This window comes from Pholcus phalangioides, unplaced genomic scaffold (assembly GCF_987345545.1).
Source record: "Pholcus phalangioides strain wild (caught in Gottingen) unplaced genomic scaffold, Ppha-v1.0 ptg000015l_1, whole genome shotgun sequence".
NCBI lineage: Eukaryota > Metazoa > Arthropoda > Arachnida > Araneae > Pholcidae > Pholcus > Pholcus phalangioides.
Window position 1 is genome coordinate 55,835,750 of NW_028301608.1, and position 23,196 is coordinate 55,858,945.

Below are 23,196 nucleotides of genomic sequence, written 5' to 3' on the forward strand. Positions count from 1 at the left end.
GTTGACAGCCGGGGAAACAGGGCAGCAACTTTCTAACTGGGTTTTTGGGCACACGGGGACTGTATAAACAGATCATTTCTTTCTTTTTTCATGTATACGATCTCTCGAACTGAATACATACTTTTACGTGCTCAAGTGACAGATTGCAAAAAAAAAACTCAAAAGTACGTAACTCCGACCGACCGAATGAATGAATTTAATTTTCGTATCACTGCCCAGATAAGTACGTAACTTGAACACAATGTGCTAAATTTTAAAATATTTTTACTTATATATACAGTATAACCATTAAATAATAATCATTTTTCCCCAAAACTATTTTTTTTGTGAGGAGAGAACACTTTTCAAATGATAAATTGTAGCGTTCGCATGGAAAAGCATGTAAGTCACAAAAAATTGAAAATTAGATAGTACGAACCCTTGCCAGTGGCATGGTGAAGCAAGTCGCTAGTAGTTTAGTGTCTGTAGCTTTCTAAAGGTGGCGTTAGTAATGGGTGTTTGTCTTGCCACAGAGACTTTGGCGTCCTGTAAAATTTGATTTTCGTATACAATTGCACTATAAAAAAAATTTGATAAAAGTCCTTTTTTGAACTTGAAAAATGCAACCAATTGGCGTATTGGTTACAGGCAAGCGAATGTAACCAACAGGCTTATGTTCTTCTTTTTTTTGAAGTTTTGTGAAATATATTTTATCAAACCTTTATAGTGTAATTGTGACCTTGCATGCTTTTCCACGTCAACGTGTTGTTGAAATGTCTTGAAACATTTTATGTTTCATGGTATTATGGTGTTAAATTTTTAAAACGAGAGGATTGCTTATGGAAATGATGTCCAGTAATTTTATGGCATTAACTAATTTTTTTTAACATTTACGCACATGTATATTGAATTCGTGGGAAAATGATCTCAAATGTGCACTCCAATCCAATCGGTATATGTTAAACTAACGAGAAAGCATGACTAGTTTTTTTTCGAAATTTCAGCTTCAGCTGAACGTTACTCTATCTAGATTTCTATCTTCATATTAATTGCGATTGCTCATTTGTATTCCTTAAAAATACCATCCCCATCGTGTTGATGATATTTTCCTCCTCTGATATTCAATATTTTACGTTTTTTAGCGAAAAACGTGCCCGCCAGGACAGAAATGCGTGACCAGGAGACTTCAGTGCTTGAGAACACCATGTCCAACGATACCAGTCTGTAAGAACACTCACATGCTGCAATTTTACTTCCAATGATCATGAATATGAAACCATCAATATATTTACCATACATTTATATAAACAAAAGAAAAATATGTCGAGCAGTCTGGCTCATCCTTGACTGGGTTATACGAGGAAAATGTTGAAACTGTTATTTTACATGTTTATTGTAAATTATGAAACAAGTTTTTTTTCCTATCTTCAGGTATCGACATTGAGCCTCGCTGTCCGATTCCGTCCTGCGCTATCGGATGCATGGTGATGAAATGGGATGACGAGGTCTGCCCATCGTGCTTCTGTGGCATCATTCGTGGAGGTAAGTGGCCCTTTTATTATTCAGATCATATCATCGGATTCAAGCTGACATAATTCTTCCTCGTCGAGATCTCTTGCAGCCACGCGTTACAAAAAAACTGCCAGATTTACGCGTGAGTTTAATATTCAATTTTGTCTTTAGCCGAAGGCAAAGTCTGCCCTCGTGTTCCCTGTTCTGGCGAGCGTTGCTACAACGTGATTGGGGATGACGGCTGCCCCAAATGCAACTGCGACTCTATCTGCATCCCACCTGAATGTCCGAACGGCTGCTGGCTCGAAACCGAACCCAAAGATGGACAGTGTCCGAAATGTAACTGCCCTTCGAGGAGAACATCGACCACATCATCACCTGCTACTAGTACAACAAGGAGAGCAGGTGAGGGAAAGAAAACTTATTTTCACTTTCAAACAAAAAAATTTTTAAGAATATTTCTACGTACAAGTAATACAAATATCCTTATTTTTATCCACAGGCCTGCTTACACGCATTAAGGGATTTAGTAGTTAACTAAATTTTCAGTTGGCAAGCGCTCTCAAAAAAAGTGTCCAAAGGTGGATTTAGTTAATGCTGATTGGATGATTTTCATACGAGGTGCACTGGCACATCCGCATAGGCCTACTTAACCGAAAAAATAGAATCCGGTTTTATTTACTTCTGAACTAAATAATTTGTCCACTAAATCACTCAACTTAACGGCGTGTAAACGGCCTTTAACGTCTGCATACATTTCAAAGTACTTGACAGCTTAAAATTTAGTTAACTACTAAATCACGACGCGTATAAACGGGCCTTTTGACGTTCAAGTCGTCGGATAGTCTTTCGATCAAGTTACGGAATTTCTCTTCTCGTACCATCACCCCTTCAATAAGGGAAGAAACAAACAAGCCCATTTCGCACCAACTAAATTTTGTATTAACCGAAAAAAATAGTAATTTGATTATGAAAAGATGTTTGAAATACAGTTTCTAGTCAGCATACGATGTTCGTAGTGTATAAACACTAAGAAAATACAGTGACTCTTCGATATAACAATACTCTGCAGGCCAAGAAAAAAATATCGTTGTGGAGGGGGGGGATTGTCGTTATATCGAGAGTCAGCCGTTTAACATTAGACTATGAGAATTTTAAAACTTGAAAAAATATTGTTCCAGAGAGATTTACCTCTACATCGAGTATCGTTGTAGCGAGGTTTCACTGTAACTGAAAGTTTCAAAGCTGAAGACCACTGTCGAATTACAGACTATTTCTAATAGATATTAGGAATGGTCTGATAATAAGAATTATTATAATTATTAGGATTACCATCAAGACGGTAGTATCACCAGTCAGTGAGAAGCCCTGTAATGAATTTGTTTCTTCCCTCTTGGATTTGTTTCTAGGAAGATATTTTCAAGAAAAGAATCATGGTTCTATCCTATAAGCAGCAAATATCATCTCGTCTTAAACGAGTGTTTACAAATACAACGCCACAACAGGCAAAATGCCCAACGAGGTGGCTTACGTTTGCAAGTTCCTATTAAGCGTCGATGTCATTATTATCTAGAAATATTATTCCCTGTAAAAATTCCTATAAAGCGAGTTTGTAATAACAAGTTCCGAATGAAGCACTTTGCACGTATTTTTCCAAAGCAGTACCATTTTCGTATAATGTATCACCTGCTATTGTTTCTGTGTAAAAACAATTTCTCACTAATAATGTATATTTGCTTTTTTTTTTCAATGTCAATATTATTTTTCATTACATTTTGCATGACATCACAATTTTCTAACTAAAACTAATACAAACTGCATGGCAATATTTGGCGCATGTTGAGAAAACAAAAATTCGCGTATTGGGAAATGTTATTTTCTCAATGAACACACGAGCTCTTAATCATTGGGAAAAGTTTTAGTGGAACAAAATATGGATGATTTCACAAATCCAGCCGTACATGCATGTCTATGTTTGCATCTGGATCCCGAAAAGTACAACGAGAGACAGAACAACAGTGATTCATTTTAAAGGAGCAAGCTATTTCTTCTAATACTAATAACTAACTAACTTCGGAATTTCTAACTTCTCTATATACAGATATATATATATATATATCCTATTTCCTGATTACAATTTCTCATTAATTAAAAATTAATATAGCTTTCTTGTATCTTTGGACCCTCTGTCATAGAAATATATTCAGATAAAGATATTCATATGGAATATTTTTGACATGAAATTTTCATTTCCCTGAAAATTTCGTACCATCATGTAATTTTGAAAAAAATTTTATTCCTAAAGTAAAAATGAAACAAAAAAGAAAAGAATTATTACGTATTATTAAATTAATAATAAAACAAATCAACGTGCTTGCTCCTTTAAATGTGTTCCTGTTTTTCTGAATCTTTCAGGGACTGAAACTACCAACACCGCTGGTCCCACAACCGACCTGACTGAAACGAGTGCAGGCACGAGCTTCGCGACAGCCGACTCGACTACAGGTACGAGCTTCGCGACAGCTGACCTGACTGCTACGGCTGATGAAACGAGAACATCGTCGTCCAATACAAGAGCTGAGGGTGTTTCTTCTACTCCTTATGGAATCGAAGCGAAAGAGGATATAGAGGGTCGTAATTCCGAGCCGCAGTCGAGCAACACTCCACCCGAGACAGCCATTATCGCAGCTGCCATCGCCCCACACACTTTAATCGCTGGTCACACTACGGGTGGGATTACACAAACAGATAAAAACACGTTCGCGCATTATTCAGAAGCTTTCAATGCACGTGTATCGTTTTCCACGGGTGGGACCACTGAACGACCAGACGCGGGAACGTCCACGTACTTGCATTTCTCGGATAATGACGACGTGGCGAGTTTAAGAGACTCTGATGTTCATTCCACAGGTGTTGTAAGCAGCGGGTTTCCGGCGTTCCCGGGTATTGTATATTCCGGAACCACTGCGCCACCAGTGCGTCCAGCCACAATCATGCGACGCCCTCCGACGACGACGACGACGACGAGAACTACGCAGAGGACAACGACAACATCTTCGAGCACGGTTACAGGTACTGTTTCTGAAATTCCTTCCACTACCCCAACACCATTCAGATCCGAAACTAGAACAACTTCAGAAAGGCGCAGAAGCACCTCCAAAGAATGTCGCGCCAAACCAACTACACCACAGCAAATGCCCGATCTTCCCGCAAAAACTACAGTAGGAATTTCACAAGTAGCTTCACAGCTCACCACTGGTACTGAGTATCACCAGCCCACACTAACTGTTCCCTCAACGAATCAAAACTCGCTGTATACTGTAAGTGATTTCAGTCTGGTTTCTGAAACTCAAACTGAAACACAGCGCGCCACTGTTACTGATGCAACCCCTACAGTTTCGCAAAATGTTAGTTCAGCAGCCCCATCGAGTGATTTTCCCAGTTTCGATTCTTTTGTGTCGAGTGCCCAATCATCTACAGAAACGGCGGGATATAGCATACCTTCACAAACAACATCAGAGATTAATGAAATCTCGGGTCAAAACACTGAATATACACCAGAAACTAATCAAGAAAACTCACAGCCACACCCATTGTTTCGACCACCTATAGCACAAGCTTCTGCCGGTAGCGGCCTCCAGCATGAAAACTCACCAACGGGTCAATCAAACGCTGGTCAAACCTCATACTCACATTATCAAGTTCCTCAACATGACGATCCATCGATTCACATTCAAACCAATGCAGCTCAAACCCTCAGCCAACAAATCGGTCCACAATACAACGTACATCCACCCCTCCAGGGCTTTGCGGGACAGCCTTTTTCAGGAATAGACACCTTTACGTTCAATAACCACCAACAAAACTCTTTGTATCAACAGTCTGCGGGCGCAATACCTAGCTCTCAACAATCGTTGTTGCAAGTTCCTAGCACACACCATATAGTAAACAATGCAATGAATCCACCTGGTGCATCTCATTTGCAGCCACAACAAACTTTCGTTGGGCAGCAAGGTAATTTCCTGCAGCATCAAATCCAGCAGCAAAATCAACATCAAGCTTACCTTACCAATGTTGACCAGCACTCTCAGTACCAAGCGCCTTATGTGATCCAAGGCATTCCTCCAAATCAACAACACTCTCCTATTTTTGGAGTGCACTATCCTAGTGACGGCACTGCGGGTGCATCTGCATTATCACAGAACTATGGCTTTCAGAATCAAGTTCCACATAATTCTCATGTTTCGCAATTAACATCGATTCCATCATCCGTTGTTCACGCTTTAGCCAACCCGTCGTATCCAATGAACCAACAATCGAATTTTGAAGCACTCCAGCAACAAAATCTAATGCCTCAGCCACAGCAGCAACAAAATCTAATGCCTCAGCCACAGCAGCAACAAAATCTAATGCCTCAGCCACAGCAGCAACAAAATCTAATGCCTCAGCCACAGCAGCAACAAAATCTAATGCCTCAGTCACAGCAGCAACAAAATCTAATGCCTCAGCCACAGCAGCAACAAAATCTAATGTCTCAGCAGCAGCAACACAATCTAATGTCTCAGCAGCAGCAACACAATCTAATGTCTCAGCAGCAGCAACACAATCTAATGTCTCAGCAGCAGCAACAAAATCGTATATCTCAAGCACAGCAGCAACAAAATCTTATGTCTCAAGCACAGCAGCAGCAACAAAATCTAATGTCTCAGTCACGGCATCCTGCGACAAATTCCTCATCTGTTAACCTACATCAAGCAATTCCTTCAGCTCCTCAGCCAGCACCAAATGGTGAGATACCTCAACTTCATACGCAGCCACCTTCTGATTCTCTTGGTGTTCAACCACAGCAGTCGTACCTTTCGTCGGCATATTCCCAACAACAACAACAGCAGCAGCAGCAGCAACATCAACAACACTTCATACATTCTTCTGCACCACAAACACAGATTTATAACTTACCACAACACATGCTGACTTCAAATCTAGGAAATTATCAACAAGGAAACAATCTTTATGTCCCCGCACAATTCGGTATGCAATCGCAGCACATGCTTCAACAACCTTCAAATCAGTATAACGTACCCTTCGGAAGCCCATTTAGTTCGGTTCAAATGCAGCAACAGCAAGCAATAAGTTCACCTGGGGCTCATCAGGTACTTAGTCAAGCAAATTCTCAACAGACACTTCAGCATTCAGCTATGACTGTTCCATCAAATTCGCAGCAAGCTTCCGATCCACAGATAGCCGCCATTTCATCAATAGGGCACCAAGCTTTGAGTCAGCAAGCGGGAAATCCAATAAACATCCAGCAGACGGGTATCCAATCCAACATTCATCAAACGTTTCATCAGCAAGTGCCCACCTCATCAATCATGAACAATGCACTTCACCAACAAGCTGCACTTCCTTCTAGTTCACAAGATGCATCGCAATCGCAAGCTGCGGTTCCGAACATTATACAATCCCAATTTTCTCAGCAATCTTCTAACCCGTCAAACTTACAACAAACATTCAGTCCACAAGGATCAATTGCACAGTCTGGTGAAAGTCTAGCAGCTATCCAAAGCAACATGCAGCCTTTATTTGTTCAGCAGGCTGCTAGCTCGCAACAACAAGCGATAGCTCAACAGACTGCCAGTTCACTGAATGCGAATCCTCAGCAGCAGCAAATTGCTAGCTCTCTTACAAATCAGCAAGGTGCAGCGCTGCTCAATGGAGAGCAAGCGGCTAGTTTACATCATCAACAGCAAGGAATGGCTCAGCAGACAGCCAGTTTCCTGAATGTTAATAATCAGCACCAAATTACTAACCCTCTCGCAAACCAGCAAGCTGCATCGCAAATCAATGCAGAGCAAGTAGCCGACTTACATCATCAACAACAGCAACCAATGATTCAGCAGGCAGCCAGTTTGCTGAATGTTAATAATCAGCACCAAATTACTAACCCTCTCGCAAACCAGCAAGCTGCATCGCAAATCAATGCAGAGCAAGTAGCCGACTTACATCATCAACAACAGCAACCAATGGTTCAGCAGGCATCCAGTTTGCTGAATGTTAATAATCAGCACCAAATTACTAGCCCTCTCGCAAACCAGCAAGCTGCATCGCAAATCAATGCAGAGCAAGTAGCCGACTTACATCATCAACAACAGCAACCAATGGTTCAGCAGGCAGCCAGTTTGCTGAATGTTAATAATCAGCACCAAATTACTAGCCCTCTCGCAAACCAGCAAGCTGCATCGCAAATCAATGCAGAGCAAGTAGCCGACTTACATCATCAACAACAGCAACCAATGGTTCAGCAGGCAGCCAGTTTGCTGAATGTTAATAATCAGCACCAAATTACTAGCCCTCTCGCAAACCAGCAAGCTGCATCGCAAATCAATGCAGAGCAAGTAGCCGACTTACATCATCAACAACAGCAACCAATGGTTCAGCAGGCAGCCAGTTTGCTGAATGTTAATAACCAGCACCAAATTACTAGTCCTCTCGTAAATCAGCAAGCCGCTTCTCAACTCAATGCAGAGCAAGGGGTTGGTTTACATCAACCGCAACAACAGCAGCAACAAGTAATGTCTCAGCTGACAAGCAGTTTGTTGAATACTAACAACGCTAGCCCTCTCACAAGTCAGCAAACTTCAGCGCAGATCAATGCAGAGCAGGTAGCCGGCTTACAGCAACAATCAATGCCTCAGGAAATAGCGAGTTTAATGAATGTTAATCCCCCGCAGCAAATCGCCAGTCTTCCTACAAGTCAGTCAGCTGTAACGCACACCAATGCAGATCAGATGGTTGGCTTGCATCAACAACAGCAGCAAATATCGCAGCACCACGGGTCATCTAATAATATTTTCCAACCTGTTTTGGCAGAAGTACCTCATGATTCTTCTGGAGTTTCTTCTGGACAGCACGTAAATAATGCATACCAACAGCAACATCACGTTTACGCAGTGCAGAACCAACAAGTACAAGGGGATATGATCTCAAACCAGGGTTACGTTTCCCAAATCATGCATCAACAAACTCTTGTCAATACTGCATCATCGGTCAGTAACCAAATTGGTCATCTCAATGATCCACATCAAAACACGGACATCCATCAACTGGCTTCGGTCGGTGTATTCGGTTCAGCTCAAGAAAGCACCTCGAATTATCCTACCCAATCAACTCAATTACAAAGTGAAGCACCGCAACAGCAACATGATCACCATCAGCAACACATTCAGTTTCAACATATGCAAAACAACGATGAAGTAAATATTCCCATGTATCAAGGCAATACTCAAAATATTCCGAATCAGGAAAAAACAACAGATTCACTCACTGATGCATATCATCATGATTCCCTTGAACCTGAACCCGGTAGTTTGCATCAGCATACGATTGTACAGCCAAACATACAAGAGCAATACGCCTTATACACATTGCAACCTCAAGGACAGGAATCGACCGATCAACCAATGGTATTGCAGCAAAACATGACTGGAAGTGATCAACTGAAACCCGAACTACCGTCTGTCGAACTGAGTCCAGAAATTTTCAAACAAGAAAAACAGCCAGTAGTAATCACGAGTGTCAAAGGCAGGCCACATGGAGGTCAGCAAATTTCTCCTCTATTCAGGCCCGTTATGTACACAAAGAAGCCAGATCAGAGCACCACAAAAGCACCAAGCACGCAGATATCACAAGATGAGCAAGTAGACATATATGCACAATACGACGAGGTTCACCAAGAGGAAGAGCCGGTGGATCCTTCTCATAGCAGTTTAGATAACCAACAACAAGCAGAAAACATGCAACAAGAGTACGACGAAGAAACGTCACAGGACTTATATCCTTCTCTCGACAGGCCGATATCGAATTCTCAAAATGTCGACTATGAATATTACGAGGAACCATCTCACGACCAGAACAGCCAGCAATACGATGACGAACAGTCTTTCGGCTTCCAATCAACACCTCAACCATACAGGCCGCCAGAGCCATCACCTCCAATCACTCAGGCAACGAGACCATCAGACCATACCATAAGAAAGAAGGTGACTAAACCGACACTTCCGATACGAGTAACACCAACGAAATCCACTCCCCCAATTGCGCCAGAGTGGCAGCATCACGAATTCGATAATCACGGGTCCCCTAACTCTCCAATAAGAAAACCGATAATCCATCACCATAATTACCAACAGCAAAATCTTTATCATGACAATCAACAACACAATCATTACCACAATAACCAACAACAACACACGAATTTCGATAATGACCCTGGAAATGAGGACGTGCCCTTCTACCCCGATAACATAGTCGATGACACACACTTGAAACCTCATCCTCAAGATTCATATTACGATAGTGATAAGCCCTCCTCAGACTCATCGCACATTGCTCTTTCGACAGCATCTACTCCGGAAATGTATGGGATCAAGTATTCGTCGGCACCGCAGCATGGGGTGCCACCATCTGCCATGAGCTGTCCGACTCCTCATTGTAACGGATACAACTGTTCTCTGCTAAAGGGTCCCGACGGTTGCCAGAAATGTGTTTGCGACTCTCCCTGCGCTCCGTGTCCTCAACACTGCGTGAAAACGAAGACGACGTCCGAAGGAAGGTGTCCAGTCTGTGACTGCACTGGTCAAGCACAGCCGCAGAAGCAAGACGCAGACCGTCCACATGTATCCCTTTTAAGTAAGCATAATAACTTCCCCACAATTTAAGGACTGTCTCCTATACGTCCTGTAAAACCTGCATAAACAGATTTTACATGATTTTTTAAATGTCTTATTCATTTTTATTTCAATTTTTTGTAAAAAAAAATACCCAATGCAGTGAAATGTGAAATAATAGAAAATTGCATTCATTCACGACTAAAACTGCTCGCAGAGTTCATAACCTAATTACGAAGCGTTAAATTTTACAAGTTGTGGGCATTTTCCTTAGATGAAAACGCATTTTTTCAGCGAAGCTCGAAGTATCGAATAACCAATAATAGAATTTTTCTATTTCCATGGTGTTCCAGTCATCTACCACCAAAATGAGAGGGATGATAATGAACATACAAACAAACATTTTTTTTCCAATGAAACCCACTGTCACAATCCAGTTATTCGAGAGATACGGGCATTTCCTGACTTCAGAAAATATGGCACCAAATATTCACCAAAATATGACAACCTTGCTTAAACCTGAAGAGTGATGGGGGAAAAACGTCCCTTTTTCCAGTCTTAGGCAGTTATGGAGGGAAAAAACATTATCTTCTATTTGCCTCTCTAAAAGTTGCTTGTGAGAGGCAATGTTTTTTCCCGCTCTCCCACAGTTACTTGAATATTTGTCTTTCCACCCCCCCCCCTTTTTTTTTGGCTTCAATGGCTCCAATTGCGTGTTAACTATTATAGCGGCATTCCTGAGATAACTCGTCTAACTTGATGTGCTTTATTTTCGCAATTCCGAAATATCTCGTGTTTTTAAAACCCTCTCATTTCGCCATTGGTGAGCCGAGATACCGTTGTAAGTTTTCTTTTCCTGATAACATGTCCCCCCTTCTTCGTCCTGTCAATCAATTGCCAATGGGTGGAGTCAGCTTTTGTTCAAAGGCTAATAACAGAAGTGGAAGGGGAAAGAATGTTTTTTCTCTTCTTCAACACAAGGTAATTATAGGATTAAGTGCACATCATAAATGACAGAAAGCAATAGTTTGACTTCTTCCTTGTTTTTGTTACTGTTATTATTTTCGGTGTTGGTGGGGGGGAGCATTTTTTAGCTCACGCAATCGGAAAAAAAATATTCTCAAAAATAGATGGCAATTTCTTAAAGGTTTATGATTTCTACCGAGGTAATTATAATGAGGATTGAGAAAATGTTTTAAAATGGGGGTTGGCAGAGACGTTAGAAAAGGTCATTTGTGACCCTAGGTTCTTTTTTTTTGTAGAAATTGTCTGTCTTGACGCGTAATGCCACCCTCCTCATTTTCGCTGTAGAATACTGCGGCACCCTGCATTTCATTCAATAATAAAATATTGGGACCCGTTGATGCTCCTGAAAAATATATATATGTGTGGTCGGAAATATAACTTCAATCCCCCCCCCCGCTCCCCCAGTGAAAAATATGTCACAACTTTAAAGTAGCTATAACTCGGCCATCTTTTGGCTACAGCAGAACGCTTTTCTTCTACTCGTTAGTTCATGAAGATTTTTTTTTTTTTGGACTTGAATTACAGGACCCAGAAGCAGTAAAAATTTACGTTTCGTAACTTTTCAGACATTGATTATTTTCAATGAAATGACTTCTATGATGACGTATTACAATTTAAAGAAAAAAATTACAATCGGAAAGATTAATGTATGATTCAGTATTGAGCTACAGTATTAAATATCATTAAAAATGGACAACTGGGGTGTGTGTGTGTACATAATCTCTCATAACACCTTTTTAAATTCGTTAGATACAGCCGTAAAGCGATGTCCACCGGTTGAATGCACAGGTTCGAGATGTCGAAAGGTCAAGGATTCGTCGGGATGTCCAACTTGCGTCTGTGATCCAGAGTGCGTCATTCCAGTCTGTGATCCGGGATGCGAAATTCTCACTGACGTGCCACCAGGACAATGCCCGGGCTGCGTGTGTAAAGTGACTGTAGTACAAGCAGTTGTGCAAAGTAAAAATCAATTTTTTTTTCAGTTTCATATATCATCATTCAAATAAGATATACTTAAGCTAACTTGCTTTATACGTTTCCTCTCGACTTCAACCCTTCAACGATCACGCAAATGGAATAAATTCATTCCAACTTTCCTTGGTTCTTTTGTCTTTTTTTTAATCATCGCTACATTGTAACAATATGAACAGCAGCTGTTTTTTTTTTTCCTCCCCGTTCTTGCTATACTCCTGTTTAGTGATTTTTACCCCTTACATGTAATGTAAGTCTTTCTACTATATACGTATAAGAGAGATAACACGTAGGGGAGACTGAGAAAGTGAGGGCGAAAGAGAAATTTACTATACGCTCTCATTTACTCTATATTGTTTTTCTCCTATTTTTCTTTACATTCTTCTTCCTTTTTCTAACATGCGAACAAGGAAACCAGCCTTTTTTTTTTCAATCATCGTAGATACTTCAAACATAGGTCGTCCAAATTCATTGCCAAAAACCTGCACATGAAGATATTAAAGTCAAGAAGAAATTGTTTCATAATTTATTACGTAGTATTTACATCAGTTTTAGGACTTTTTTTTGTGGCAAATTTTCAAGATCTCTTATTATTATTTTTTTTTTTTTTTTGGTCTCGTTGAGTTTCATTTCCTTCTTGTTTTCGTGGCCAATTGCAGGACGCCCTTGCTTACCTATATCATGCTCCAGTTTGAACTGCCGTGAAGTGAAAGGAAATGACGGATGTCCAAAGTGCGTCTGTGAACCGATCTGCCCTCCACCGAAATGTGACCCCGGTTGCGAAGTCCAAACCGACGTCGCCGCTGGACGGTGTCCCACGTGCGTATGCACCAACAGCCCAGGTGAGTTTATCGAATCAGGTAGGCTTACGTGTGTTTCCTCGCATAAAAAATTTCCCGATTAATAGTCCTCTATATATGATCATCGGTATTGTGATATTTTACTCCCACTAAATTTTTCCAGAGGACGAAAAAGAGGAAACATATTGCCCGAACTTGTTCTGCGCTGACTATGGATGCCGAGAAGTACCTGGTCCTACTGGGTGCCCGATTTGTGTATGTGACCCGTTATGCAAGCGACCAACGTGTGGTCCTGGATGCGAAATCATAACGAACAAATACCACGGAAGATGTCCAGTTTGCGTGTGCAGAAATCCTGTTGATGGTTAGAAATTGTCTGAGTTTTTCTTCTCTAGTATAGCTAATAGCTAATAGTAAAATAATGTGAAGTAAGCATACGTTATATCATGCTATAATCATGACGATGATTTTTAAAACAAGAAACAAAATGCTGAAATAAGAAAATAATTCGATAGTAATTTTTTTTCAAATTTTGTTCTTTTCCCTCCCCCACTACATTGGTCAATACAGAATCATCTAACTCGTCTGGAATACCAGGTGAAGTTTTCCCAGTGATTGCCGAACAAGATCCAATTTTCACGACGGTCTCAGTTCCAGTGGACCAGCAAGAGGAGCAAGCTCAATACGAATTTAACCACCAGGAGCCAGAAGTAGAAGAAGTAACCGAGCCAGAGACAACGACGGAATTGGAGACGACCACAACAGAAATGCCGACTACGACTTGTCCAGCTCCTGTATGTGAGGGAATGCGATGCCAGTACGTGACAGAGAGCGACGGATGCGAGACATGCAAGTGTCGCTTCAAGTGTCCGAAGCCGAAGTGCGTCGGACATTGCTATGCCGAAACGAACGCTCCACCGCACAGATGTCCTGGTTGCGTGTGTCCTTCGACGAGGCGGAGACGTAAGTTTCTCACTAAACTTGGTAAAATTTAAAAACAGTGTCGCAATTTTTTTTTGAAAGTGAAGTCTCTATATAAATGCTGTTATATTATTATTCTTTCTAAGGCGAAGCATGAGTTAGGAAGTAATTTCTGGCGCATATGATCAATTTGAATTGACATATCCAATTTCATGGGTACAGCGACCCAACTATGTTTTTAGTCACACAAAAAAAAAACATGCACGATAGATGCCGAAGTATACTGCCAAAGCTCCGTGATCTCTTGTGGCATGTGTGCATGTATTTGCCTCTGCTCGTCTCGAAAACAGCTATGGGTGTCAATCTCTCAAGCAGGATAAATGTCTGAAGCAGCTTTTCCCAAACTTTTTTGTTCCATCGAGCGTCGCCCCTTCTTTAGAAATTTATTTTTCTTATCCCCCCCCAATCTGAACAATCCAGTAAGATATTCATAGCTTTTATCACCCCCCCCCCGCACCGACCATTCTACCACCCCCAAGGAGGGGACATTACACAATTTGGAAAACACTGGTCAGTAGCAAGTATGCGTAATTAAAACTCAGCAGAATCCTGTTTTTGCATTTTTTTTTTTATTGCCCATATGCTGGTATTCCCTGAGCAGTGCTTAGCTATTATCATAGAAGAAAATAGCAAATAATATTTCCCGTAGGTAAATTTTAGTCCTATTTTCTTTTCATATGATATGCAGAACTTATTTACCTCAAGACTTAATCCAGATTTAGAGACGCCAATAATTTTACGAGACGAGAATATCAGCTCTATATAGGCTGTGTCTCGACAGAGATATGATCAGGGCCACCTTTAACATTAATTATATTTGGACTCGTTAAATTATTTTGAATATAAGCTGCAACTGCTGTTTTTCACTGTATTTTTTTCCTCATTTCCAATAAAATATGTTACTCACGTCACGTATGCGGGGGCCCCACTCAAAGACGGAACTCGCTATAGCCTACCCCTAGAGACAGTACTGGTTCTGTTTTCCACTGATTCAGCTGTTTTTAGTACATATACAATCGCGCATTTAATTGAAGTCGACACAATTTCGTAGAGAATGCTTTCAATTCATTGAAATTGGTATCACATCGTTTATCTTTCTCTATAATTTGTTTTCTGTTTCTTTCCAGCTTCGCGACCGAGGTTAGGCAGATCCATCCTAGGCCTCTACTGAACTGTCTTGTCATAGGACGAGGAAGAAAAAAATTAAGAGATCGAAACAAAATATGGTTTTCATGCGCTTCAATCAAGAACAAACAGATCACTAACACCTCTTTTTTTTTTCCTACTTCATATTTCCGTTGCAATTTTTTCAAACACACAATGTTGTGTGTATGAAATGATCATCATTAATTGCTATTCAGTTATTTATTATGTTTATGTAATCAATCATTCATCACCTTTCCTTTCTTCTATAGTGGCTTTTGTTCTATAGAGTAATATTCTCTCGTTGTTATCGAGTCACCAATTATTAAATTTACATTCATAATACTACACAAGTGTTATTTATGTGTACGTGTTGTATGTTCTTGAAAAAGAAAAGTTAGCAAATCAATGATACGGATTATATAAGAATGTTAAAACATATGTGATTATTATTGTTGTTTTTATTATATTAGTTAAATAGTTTCAAGTGCTGGCTCACTTGACGCCTGTGTAATTTAATTATGGGAAGAAGCGTATTTATTAATAGAATGTGTCTGACATTCCTCCGAAATCACGTTTTCTTGAACAACCCGTTTGTGAAAGCTAAATGTGCCTCCTTATGAACTATCGTATAAATGTTATATTTGATTATTCTGAGCTCCTTAATTACATTTGCAAACAAATCGGAACAATCGCACAAATCTCATTATTCATTATCATTCCTTTTTCCGTTTGTGAGATTATTATACTCCATTTTTCCTCCATATAACTCTAATTTGTAAGTCCTACTTGGTAATGAATGATGACGATGGTCATCCTAAAAACTCACCTGCCTTAAAAGTGATTGTAATTTAAAATTATGCATAAATCAGTCCCTCGTTTGAACGAACTTGTATAAACAGCAATTTTTTATACGTAAATTTACATATATATATATATATATATATATACATAGCTATACTAATATGCATGCGAATATGATGATCAATGATCTATGTTTTTCTTTTAAATTTCCAAGTCTTAAAAATTGCCCGGATCATTCATAAACCCATCACCAACGGATGGATATTAACCAGACATCAGGTCATACTTATCATCAAAGCATAGGGCCATGATGTCTATAGAGAGATCATAAGTCGTCTAAAAACGTAATGCCTCTATACACGGGTGAAGCATCTGAAATATTTTCATTGTGTGGAAATCGATTATTCCTACAATGTTCAATGATATTAACGCGAAACCCTTATTATAGTCTACCATACCAAGTACGAGAATGGGCAACCCAATCATTTTTCATAGAAAGGTAATAAGTGCCGGTTTATCATTTGCGTACCAACTCGCTCTTGTTTATCGTCTTGAGTGCTATTTTGGTGCCATACTAAATTGGCTTATAACGCCAATGCGGAACGAAACTGAGGAAATGGTCGATGCGATTTGGCTACCAGAACTGTTTTGCGCCTTTAAAAGAATTGGCCCTCTTTTCAAGGGGAATTGCGAAAGCCATTCTCTCCCCCATGAAGACTATTTAGGCTGGAATAATATCCAATTATTGCATCATAGTAGAAAGTATTTAAAACAATTGTACATAATAATAATAATCATGAGAACAGTTGATCACACACGCTTTTATTGGCTTTTCACTGGTAATATATATTGCACATATTTACTAACTGCAAATAGGCGAAGAAGTATGCATTATTAAAATGCAGTAAATGTCAAAATAAACGTCTTGCCAAAATATATAACAATCCTGCCCAAATTTTCAAAAAAATAAATAAATAAATAGACGATAAATTTGTAAATATAAAATTTCCCACGAGGAAAGAGACCATAGAAATTCGTTCGGGTTTTGAATGGTTTCGGTAAAAGGATTTTCAAATTCCATATAGATAAAGTGAAATAAGTATAAAATGGATCATATCCAGTTCAATCCTTCTTGTTCAAACATCGTCGCTGAATAGATGCAGTGTTGAAACAAAGAAAGTAATGAATTTTATTTCAATTGATAATTCACAAGTTGAAAGCTGAATTTGTGCAGGATGAATTAATTCACCGACAACATTCCGTCAACGAGAAATTCACTGACAATATTCGGGAAATTCATCGAAAGCCCTTAATAACAATCTTTTTTTTACATTACATTATTAAAATAACAATAAAAAGAACAGTAAGTAGAAATTCTGGACCAAGAAAATATACGTCGTCTATGACCACACACTTGACGCAGCTATGAATTTCCCTCCCGATAAATAGAACTGTAAGTAAAATATATTTGTCAACGAATTTCTGTTTCCATGAATTATTCTGTAATTTGCGCATCGATGAATATCTCTTCCCATGAGTTATCCTGACAGTAAATCCTACGTCGATGAATCTTTCTTTCTTGAATTATCTTGGCAGTAAAATATGTTTCGATGAATTTCTGCTTCCGTGAATTATTCTGTCAGTAAATTTCTCTTCCCTTGAATTATCCTGACAGTACATTGCGTTCAACGACTTTCCCCTCTCGATGACTTATCCTGCCGATAAATTGCACGTCGATGAATTTATTTTCTCTTGAATTACCCTGTCAATAATGTCAGAATTTTTGTTTCCGGTTCAAAACATTTGTATTTAGAGCATCGATAAATTTCTCATGCCAAGAAATTTAATTTTTTTAATTAATTTCTCTTTCTGTGAATTATCCTTCAGTAAGTCGATGATTTTCCCTCTCGATGATTTCTTCTGTCAGTATTGTGCGTTGATGTGTATTTCTCTTTTAATAAATTATCCTGTGATCGTGCGTCAATAAATTCCACCTTCCTTGAATCCCCCTATCAGCACATTGTGCGTCGACGAACTATTCTGTCAGCAAATTGCGCATCAATGAATTTCTCTTCCATGAATTAATCATAATGATGTGACGATCAACTATCCTGATGATGAATTATGTATCGGTGAATTTTCCACGGATGACATTTGCGGTGGTGAGTTTTCAATTAATGAATCGCTGTCGGTGAATTTCTCGTGAACCATTTGAAACATTGTCATGCTATCATATATTTTGTATATATGTATTTTCAGAATCCGAGACGAACAATCTATCGCATGAAATCATAAATTTAAAAATGAATTCAGATGTACATGTGTATCTTTAATAATAATTAGCAAATACTTGCCAGGAAAATTTATTTACATATATTTGGTTTTTGAAAAAAGAAAATGCTACGGAACAAAAATGACATATCTGATCAAATATTTATACTGACTACTAGATTTCGTTCTTTAATGAGAATTTTTGTTTTCGGTTCAAAACATTTGTATTTAGCGCATGATTATTCTTCATTTCCTCCTTGTTTCTAATGTAAAATTATCCTATGCAATCAACACGTGTTCTGTCCTAATTTATTTATTTATTTATTCAATTGAATATATTCGATGTTGATATGAGCGTTTTTACTGCTGTAAATGTTCAGGAAGAAAAAATTGATTAATAAACTGATTGAGTTATCAAAATGTGTTCATTTATTCATTTACTTTTTTTTATAAATTTATAGAGATACAAAGGCTAAAACAGACAAAATGTCCAATGAGGTGGCTGAAAAAAGATGTCCATAAAAATATGGATGTCGAATAAATGTCTAAACTATATTAAAAATACAGTAACCCAATAAGAGTAATAAAGAATCAATAACTATGATGAAATATAAATATACTGCCCATAAAAAAATTATGGTTGTCTCATCTAAGTATGGATAGCTTCTTGATTTATCCCAATATGTTTGTCGTATTTCTTATTAAACGTGTCAATCGTGTTGGAATTTGCGATCCTCGGGGATAAGCTATTCTATGTATTCACAACCCTATTAGGAAAAACTTCCTGCGACACCACAACCTAAAATTGTCCCTTGCCGAAGTAGTTGATTAACGATGTATTAACAACTCACGGTCCATTCTATCCATCCCGTTGAAAATTTTAAACATTTCAATCATATCCCCTTTCCCCCGACATCTGCGCTCTTCTAATTTAAACATTTTCAAAAAATTAGGTCGCTTTTCATAGTTTAAGCCCCACGTGCCATCACGAGCACGCGTGGCTCTTCCCTACACCTCTCCGACCAAGTCAGTGTACCTCTGTAAGTATGGTCTCCAAAACCTTACGGCGTACTACAATCCAGGACAACTTTAAATTAATGTTTCTTTGACACTCGACTGAATTTTAGACGCTTTTCTGGAGTCATGTTGTGTCATCAATCTTTGTATCTGACAGAATGGAACATGATAATTATTGACAAGATACATATTGTTTCTTAACTCCCTCATTCCATCGTTTGAAGGTGCACCATTTCTTTAAATCGATGATTTTATTCAAATAAAATTTAAATCCTAGTGCGCAGATTTCTTTTGAGGAGCGGGAGGTAGCATGATTTTGAATGCCACACCTGCCTCTTGTTAAAAAAAAAAAAAACAAGAGGCAGGTTCCGGAAAAATTCACAACACAAAAGGAAACAAAGGAGCAGTTTAGAGCAATAGCAAACCAATCATATTATCTCTTTCTACTTTTTCCTACGTAAATCAAAGGCTCCAGTTTGTGATCTTTACTGGTTCGCTCAAACCACAAGCCTTTAATGTGTGACCCTTAAAATTTTTTCGTGTTGCCTGTAGCCAATTTTGAGAAAATAATTATCGTAACATTGAAAATGATTGAATAAAAAAAATTTGATAATACCCGCAAGCCCAAAGAGTATTACTTTCATTTTTTCTAACCATGCACATTTCCGGTCTATCGTCATGAATAATTTACTACTACTCAACCTTACATGTATCTCGTACACATTTCTCTATGGAAATTTCTAACGATTTTGTACATGCCGGAACGTGTTGTGAACCTAAAGTTTAACCTAAAGTCACTTGAGCATTGCTGCCATCTACCATCAATTTTTCTAACTATGAGTGAAGTGTAATGATTGAATAATTGTACCGTTGTAGGCCTGTTGCTCTCTGTGGTGAGTTTTTAATGGGGCGATCGACTCCTATTTGCGCCTCGAAGTTGGTAACCGCAGAAAACAAACTTCAGCCGACCACCGCTGAGGCAATGGCCCGACCGTCTTTAATATAATGAATAATATGAAGCCCCGTTTAACTCACCCATTCATAAAGACACCACACTTGTGTCTCGCATGTCTGGAAGTTTGAAGATCCCTCGCTTAAACAAGAGGTGTCAAAGCTGGCAGAGAGAGTGCTGTAGATGCTCGAGTACCCACAGTAATTTCTAGCATGGTTGCGAATACTCCCACAATTGATTCAGAAATCAAAATTTCCTATATCCTTTTTAGACCCGAGCATTCATTTCTTGGAATTTTCAAAATGTTTTTTTTTTACATTTTTGATACTCAAAAAATGCATTAAAAACATAAATTGCAGCAAATCTTTATTTTTTTCCAATTTTTTTTTCTTCGAATTCTGAATTTTTTGTGGGGAAATGATTCACTTCGTTTGAATTTTCTCAGCCAAGATGATGCAGAAAATATTCATGTTCGCATGCAGTTTGTTCCAGAATTTTAGTGCTAAATTTTATGCAACAAATCACACTTTTTCCAAAAGCACTTTCTCCTGTAAGCCATCTTAACCCCTCCCCAACCTGAAAGTTCAACTTTAAGTGCTATTCTCCGATGAAAACCCCGTGCAACTCCCCCAAAATTCATAATCACTATATTTCTAACTCAAAACTTAACACAATCTTTTAAAGTCCCGTTTTCATGTGCAATAAAACATCCCGGGAAGTTCCCGGTAACAGGGATTTTCACTACAACCCGTTTACATGAAATTTAGTTTATGCCGGTATTTCCCCCCCCCCCCTTCTTTTCGGAAGTCGTCACTAGTCACATGGGTTGAACGTGTGGTTGGTTCAAGATGGCTGACGTTGAAGCTAACAATAGTTTTCGCGGCAGAAAGTATTATGGGAGAGGACGTCGAAGTCACCCATCATTCGAAGTACGAAAGCCTGGATAACCAAACGGAGATCGAGATGTAGTTCGGATAGAAAATCCACATACATTTGCTCTAAGGAAAGAAAATGTCTGTCCTCTGCAGTTCAATGGTTAAAACCCTCGCCCGGACAGTGAGAGATTGGTGGTTCGATTCCCTACAGAGGAGTGGGAATTTTCTTTCCGAACTGCATCTCGATCTCCGCTTGGTTATCCAGGCTTTCGTACTTCGTATGAACAGCGGAGAGTGACATCGTTTCTCTCTATCACCCACCATTATTCCGCAACAAATATGGGACTCTTTTGACGCACTTCCGTCCCTTTTTTACCCCATGAGGAAAAAAAAGTTGCCATGCAGGTAATAATCACCAAAGCTACCCCCAATCTTGCACATGTAAACGGGGCTTAAGTCAGGGCTTAACTCCCCGAGACCAAAAGGTAAAAATTCTGCAGTGAGAAAAAGCAACCCACAAATTTGTGGCACCAGGGTCTGAAAGGGATATAAAACTAAATACGAGCACCCACACAGGTTCGAAACACTTCCAACGCCCCTGGCTGTAAACTATAAATTTTGTACCCCTAAATCGGCCCATGAAAGGGTTAAATGTAGGAAAAAAACGGGTTTTTCTCGGCTATGTCAGTTAAAGAATGTCCCCAAAAAGAGGAATCGAATGGAAGCTAGTGCTGCGCTTCGCGTCTCAGAAACCGAGCTGCGAAATCATTTCCGAATGTTTTCTCAAGAAAATTATAGCGATAAAGTTTCTCGGGAAAAATAATGAAACAGAGATAACCTTCGAATTACATTATTCTCTCGAAAGAAATCAATTTTAGAAACTTTGTCATGTTTCATTTTGAAGCGCAATGCTGATGGTCGTATGTGTCTTGTGGATACAGGATATACTTCCTGTTGATATGGTTTATTCCTGGAAATTAGTTGGACATATCTTCCAATATATCGAGGAAATTCGCTATTTTTTTTTTTCTACTTCTCTGTGTGTTTGTTAATAGATAACGGAGGAAATCAGTTTCCTCTCTTTGGATCGTGATCACAGGTTAAAGAATAAAAGAAATACACTCTCTCTTTGTCACAGTTCGAGAGCAGATTTTCTGATGATACAGAATTGAAATCATCCAAAGCCTCGCCATGCGTTCCATCAGTTTGTTTTTACTCGCATTTATTTTGATCGCCGTCGAAGCCGATAGAAAATATTTCAAAAGTAAGGGTTTTAATATCTTAGTATTAGCTGATACGTAATGTTTCTGAGTGTTTTTGTGTTTAGTTAAATTACTGCTGGCCTTATCGGACGTGGGACACGAGTCGGAAATAATTTCTAGCCCAGACTTTATGTATTTTATGGGAGTAAGGAATCTGGTATCCACAAAGATTCATGCATTATACAGGGTGAGCTGTAAGTGCTAATGCGGCCTTTATCTTGTAAACCGTCCGTCGTAAAGGTACGATTCCAATTTAAAAAATGCTGAAAAGGCATTCAAAAATTACCCTGTACCAGTTTTGAGAGTGGAAATACAGTGTGTCGCAAAATTAAAAAACATCTAAATTTTTTATACTATCCCATTGTCCTCTAACTTCCAATTAAAAAGTTTCTGCCCTGTATTTCCTGAGGCCAACAGAAAACATTCCATGTTCCTTAGTGCAATATTCGCATTCAAAAATCGGGGAAAAGCTACGAAAGAACAGCTAAAACTAACGGACACAATGCTCCTTTCACTCCTTTATGCTGTCCTTTCCCAACTTTTCTCTGATTTTTTTAATTCGAATATCTCAGTCAATGTTGCACTTAGAAACATGAGAATTTTTTCTGTTGGCCTAAGGAAATATAGGGCAACAACTTTCTAATTGGAAATTGGAAGGACAGAGGGACCGTATAAAAATTTATATATTTTTTTATTTTGTTACACATTGTATTTTCCCTCTAAAACTAGTGCAGGGTAATTTTTGAACGCCTTTTGAGTGTTTTTTTAGATTGAAACTATACGTCTTTGACGGATGGTTGGTGAGATAAAGGCAGCATTACCACTTACAGGACACTCTATATACATAATATACAGGGATTACGAAATATATTCACTCAAAAGATATAGCCACACAACTAAATGCAAATTAACACAAAAATGTCTGAAAATTTTGAA

The 23,196-nt window shown here is 38.9% G+C and overlaps 1 protein-coding gene across 1 annotated transcript in view; it reads left to right on the forward strand.

Annotated features, from left to right (window-relative positions):
* The window catches only part of LOC149076256 (uncharacterized), a 195,156-nt gene that overhangs the window by 163,913 nt on the left and 8,047 nt on the right, over positions 1–23,196 (forward strand). The window contains exons 19-26 of the mRNA XM_089242204.1: positions 1,122–1,203; positions 1,411–1,521; positions 1,663–1,896; positions 3,907–10,179; positions 11,934–12,143; positions 12,815–12,997; positions 13,119–13,319; positions 13,526–13,918. Of these exons, the coding sequence (XP_089098330.1) occupies positions 1,122–1,203; positions 1,411–1,521; positions 1,663–1,896; positions 3,907–10,179; positions 11,934–12,143; positions 12,815–12,997; positions 13,119–13,319; positions 13,526–13,918 (7,687 nt within the window). The remainder of the gene's footprint in view (positions 1–1,121; positions 1,204–1,410; positions 1,522–1,662; positions 1,897–3,906; positions 10,180–11,933; positions 12,144–12,814; positions 12,998–13,118; positions 13,320–13,525; positions 13,919–23,196) is intronic.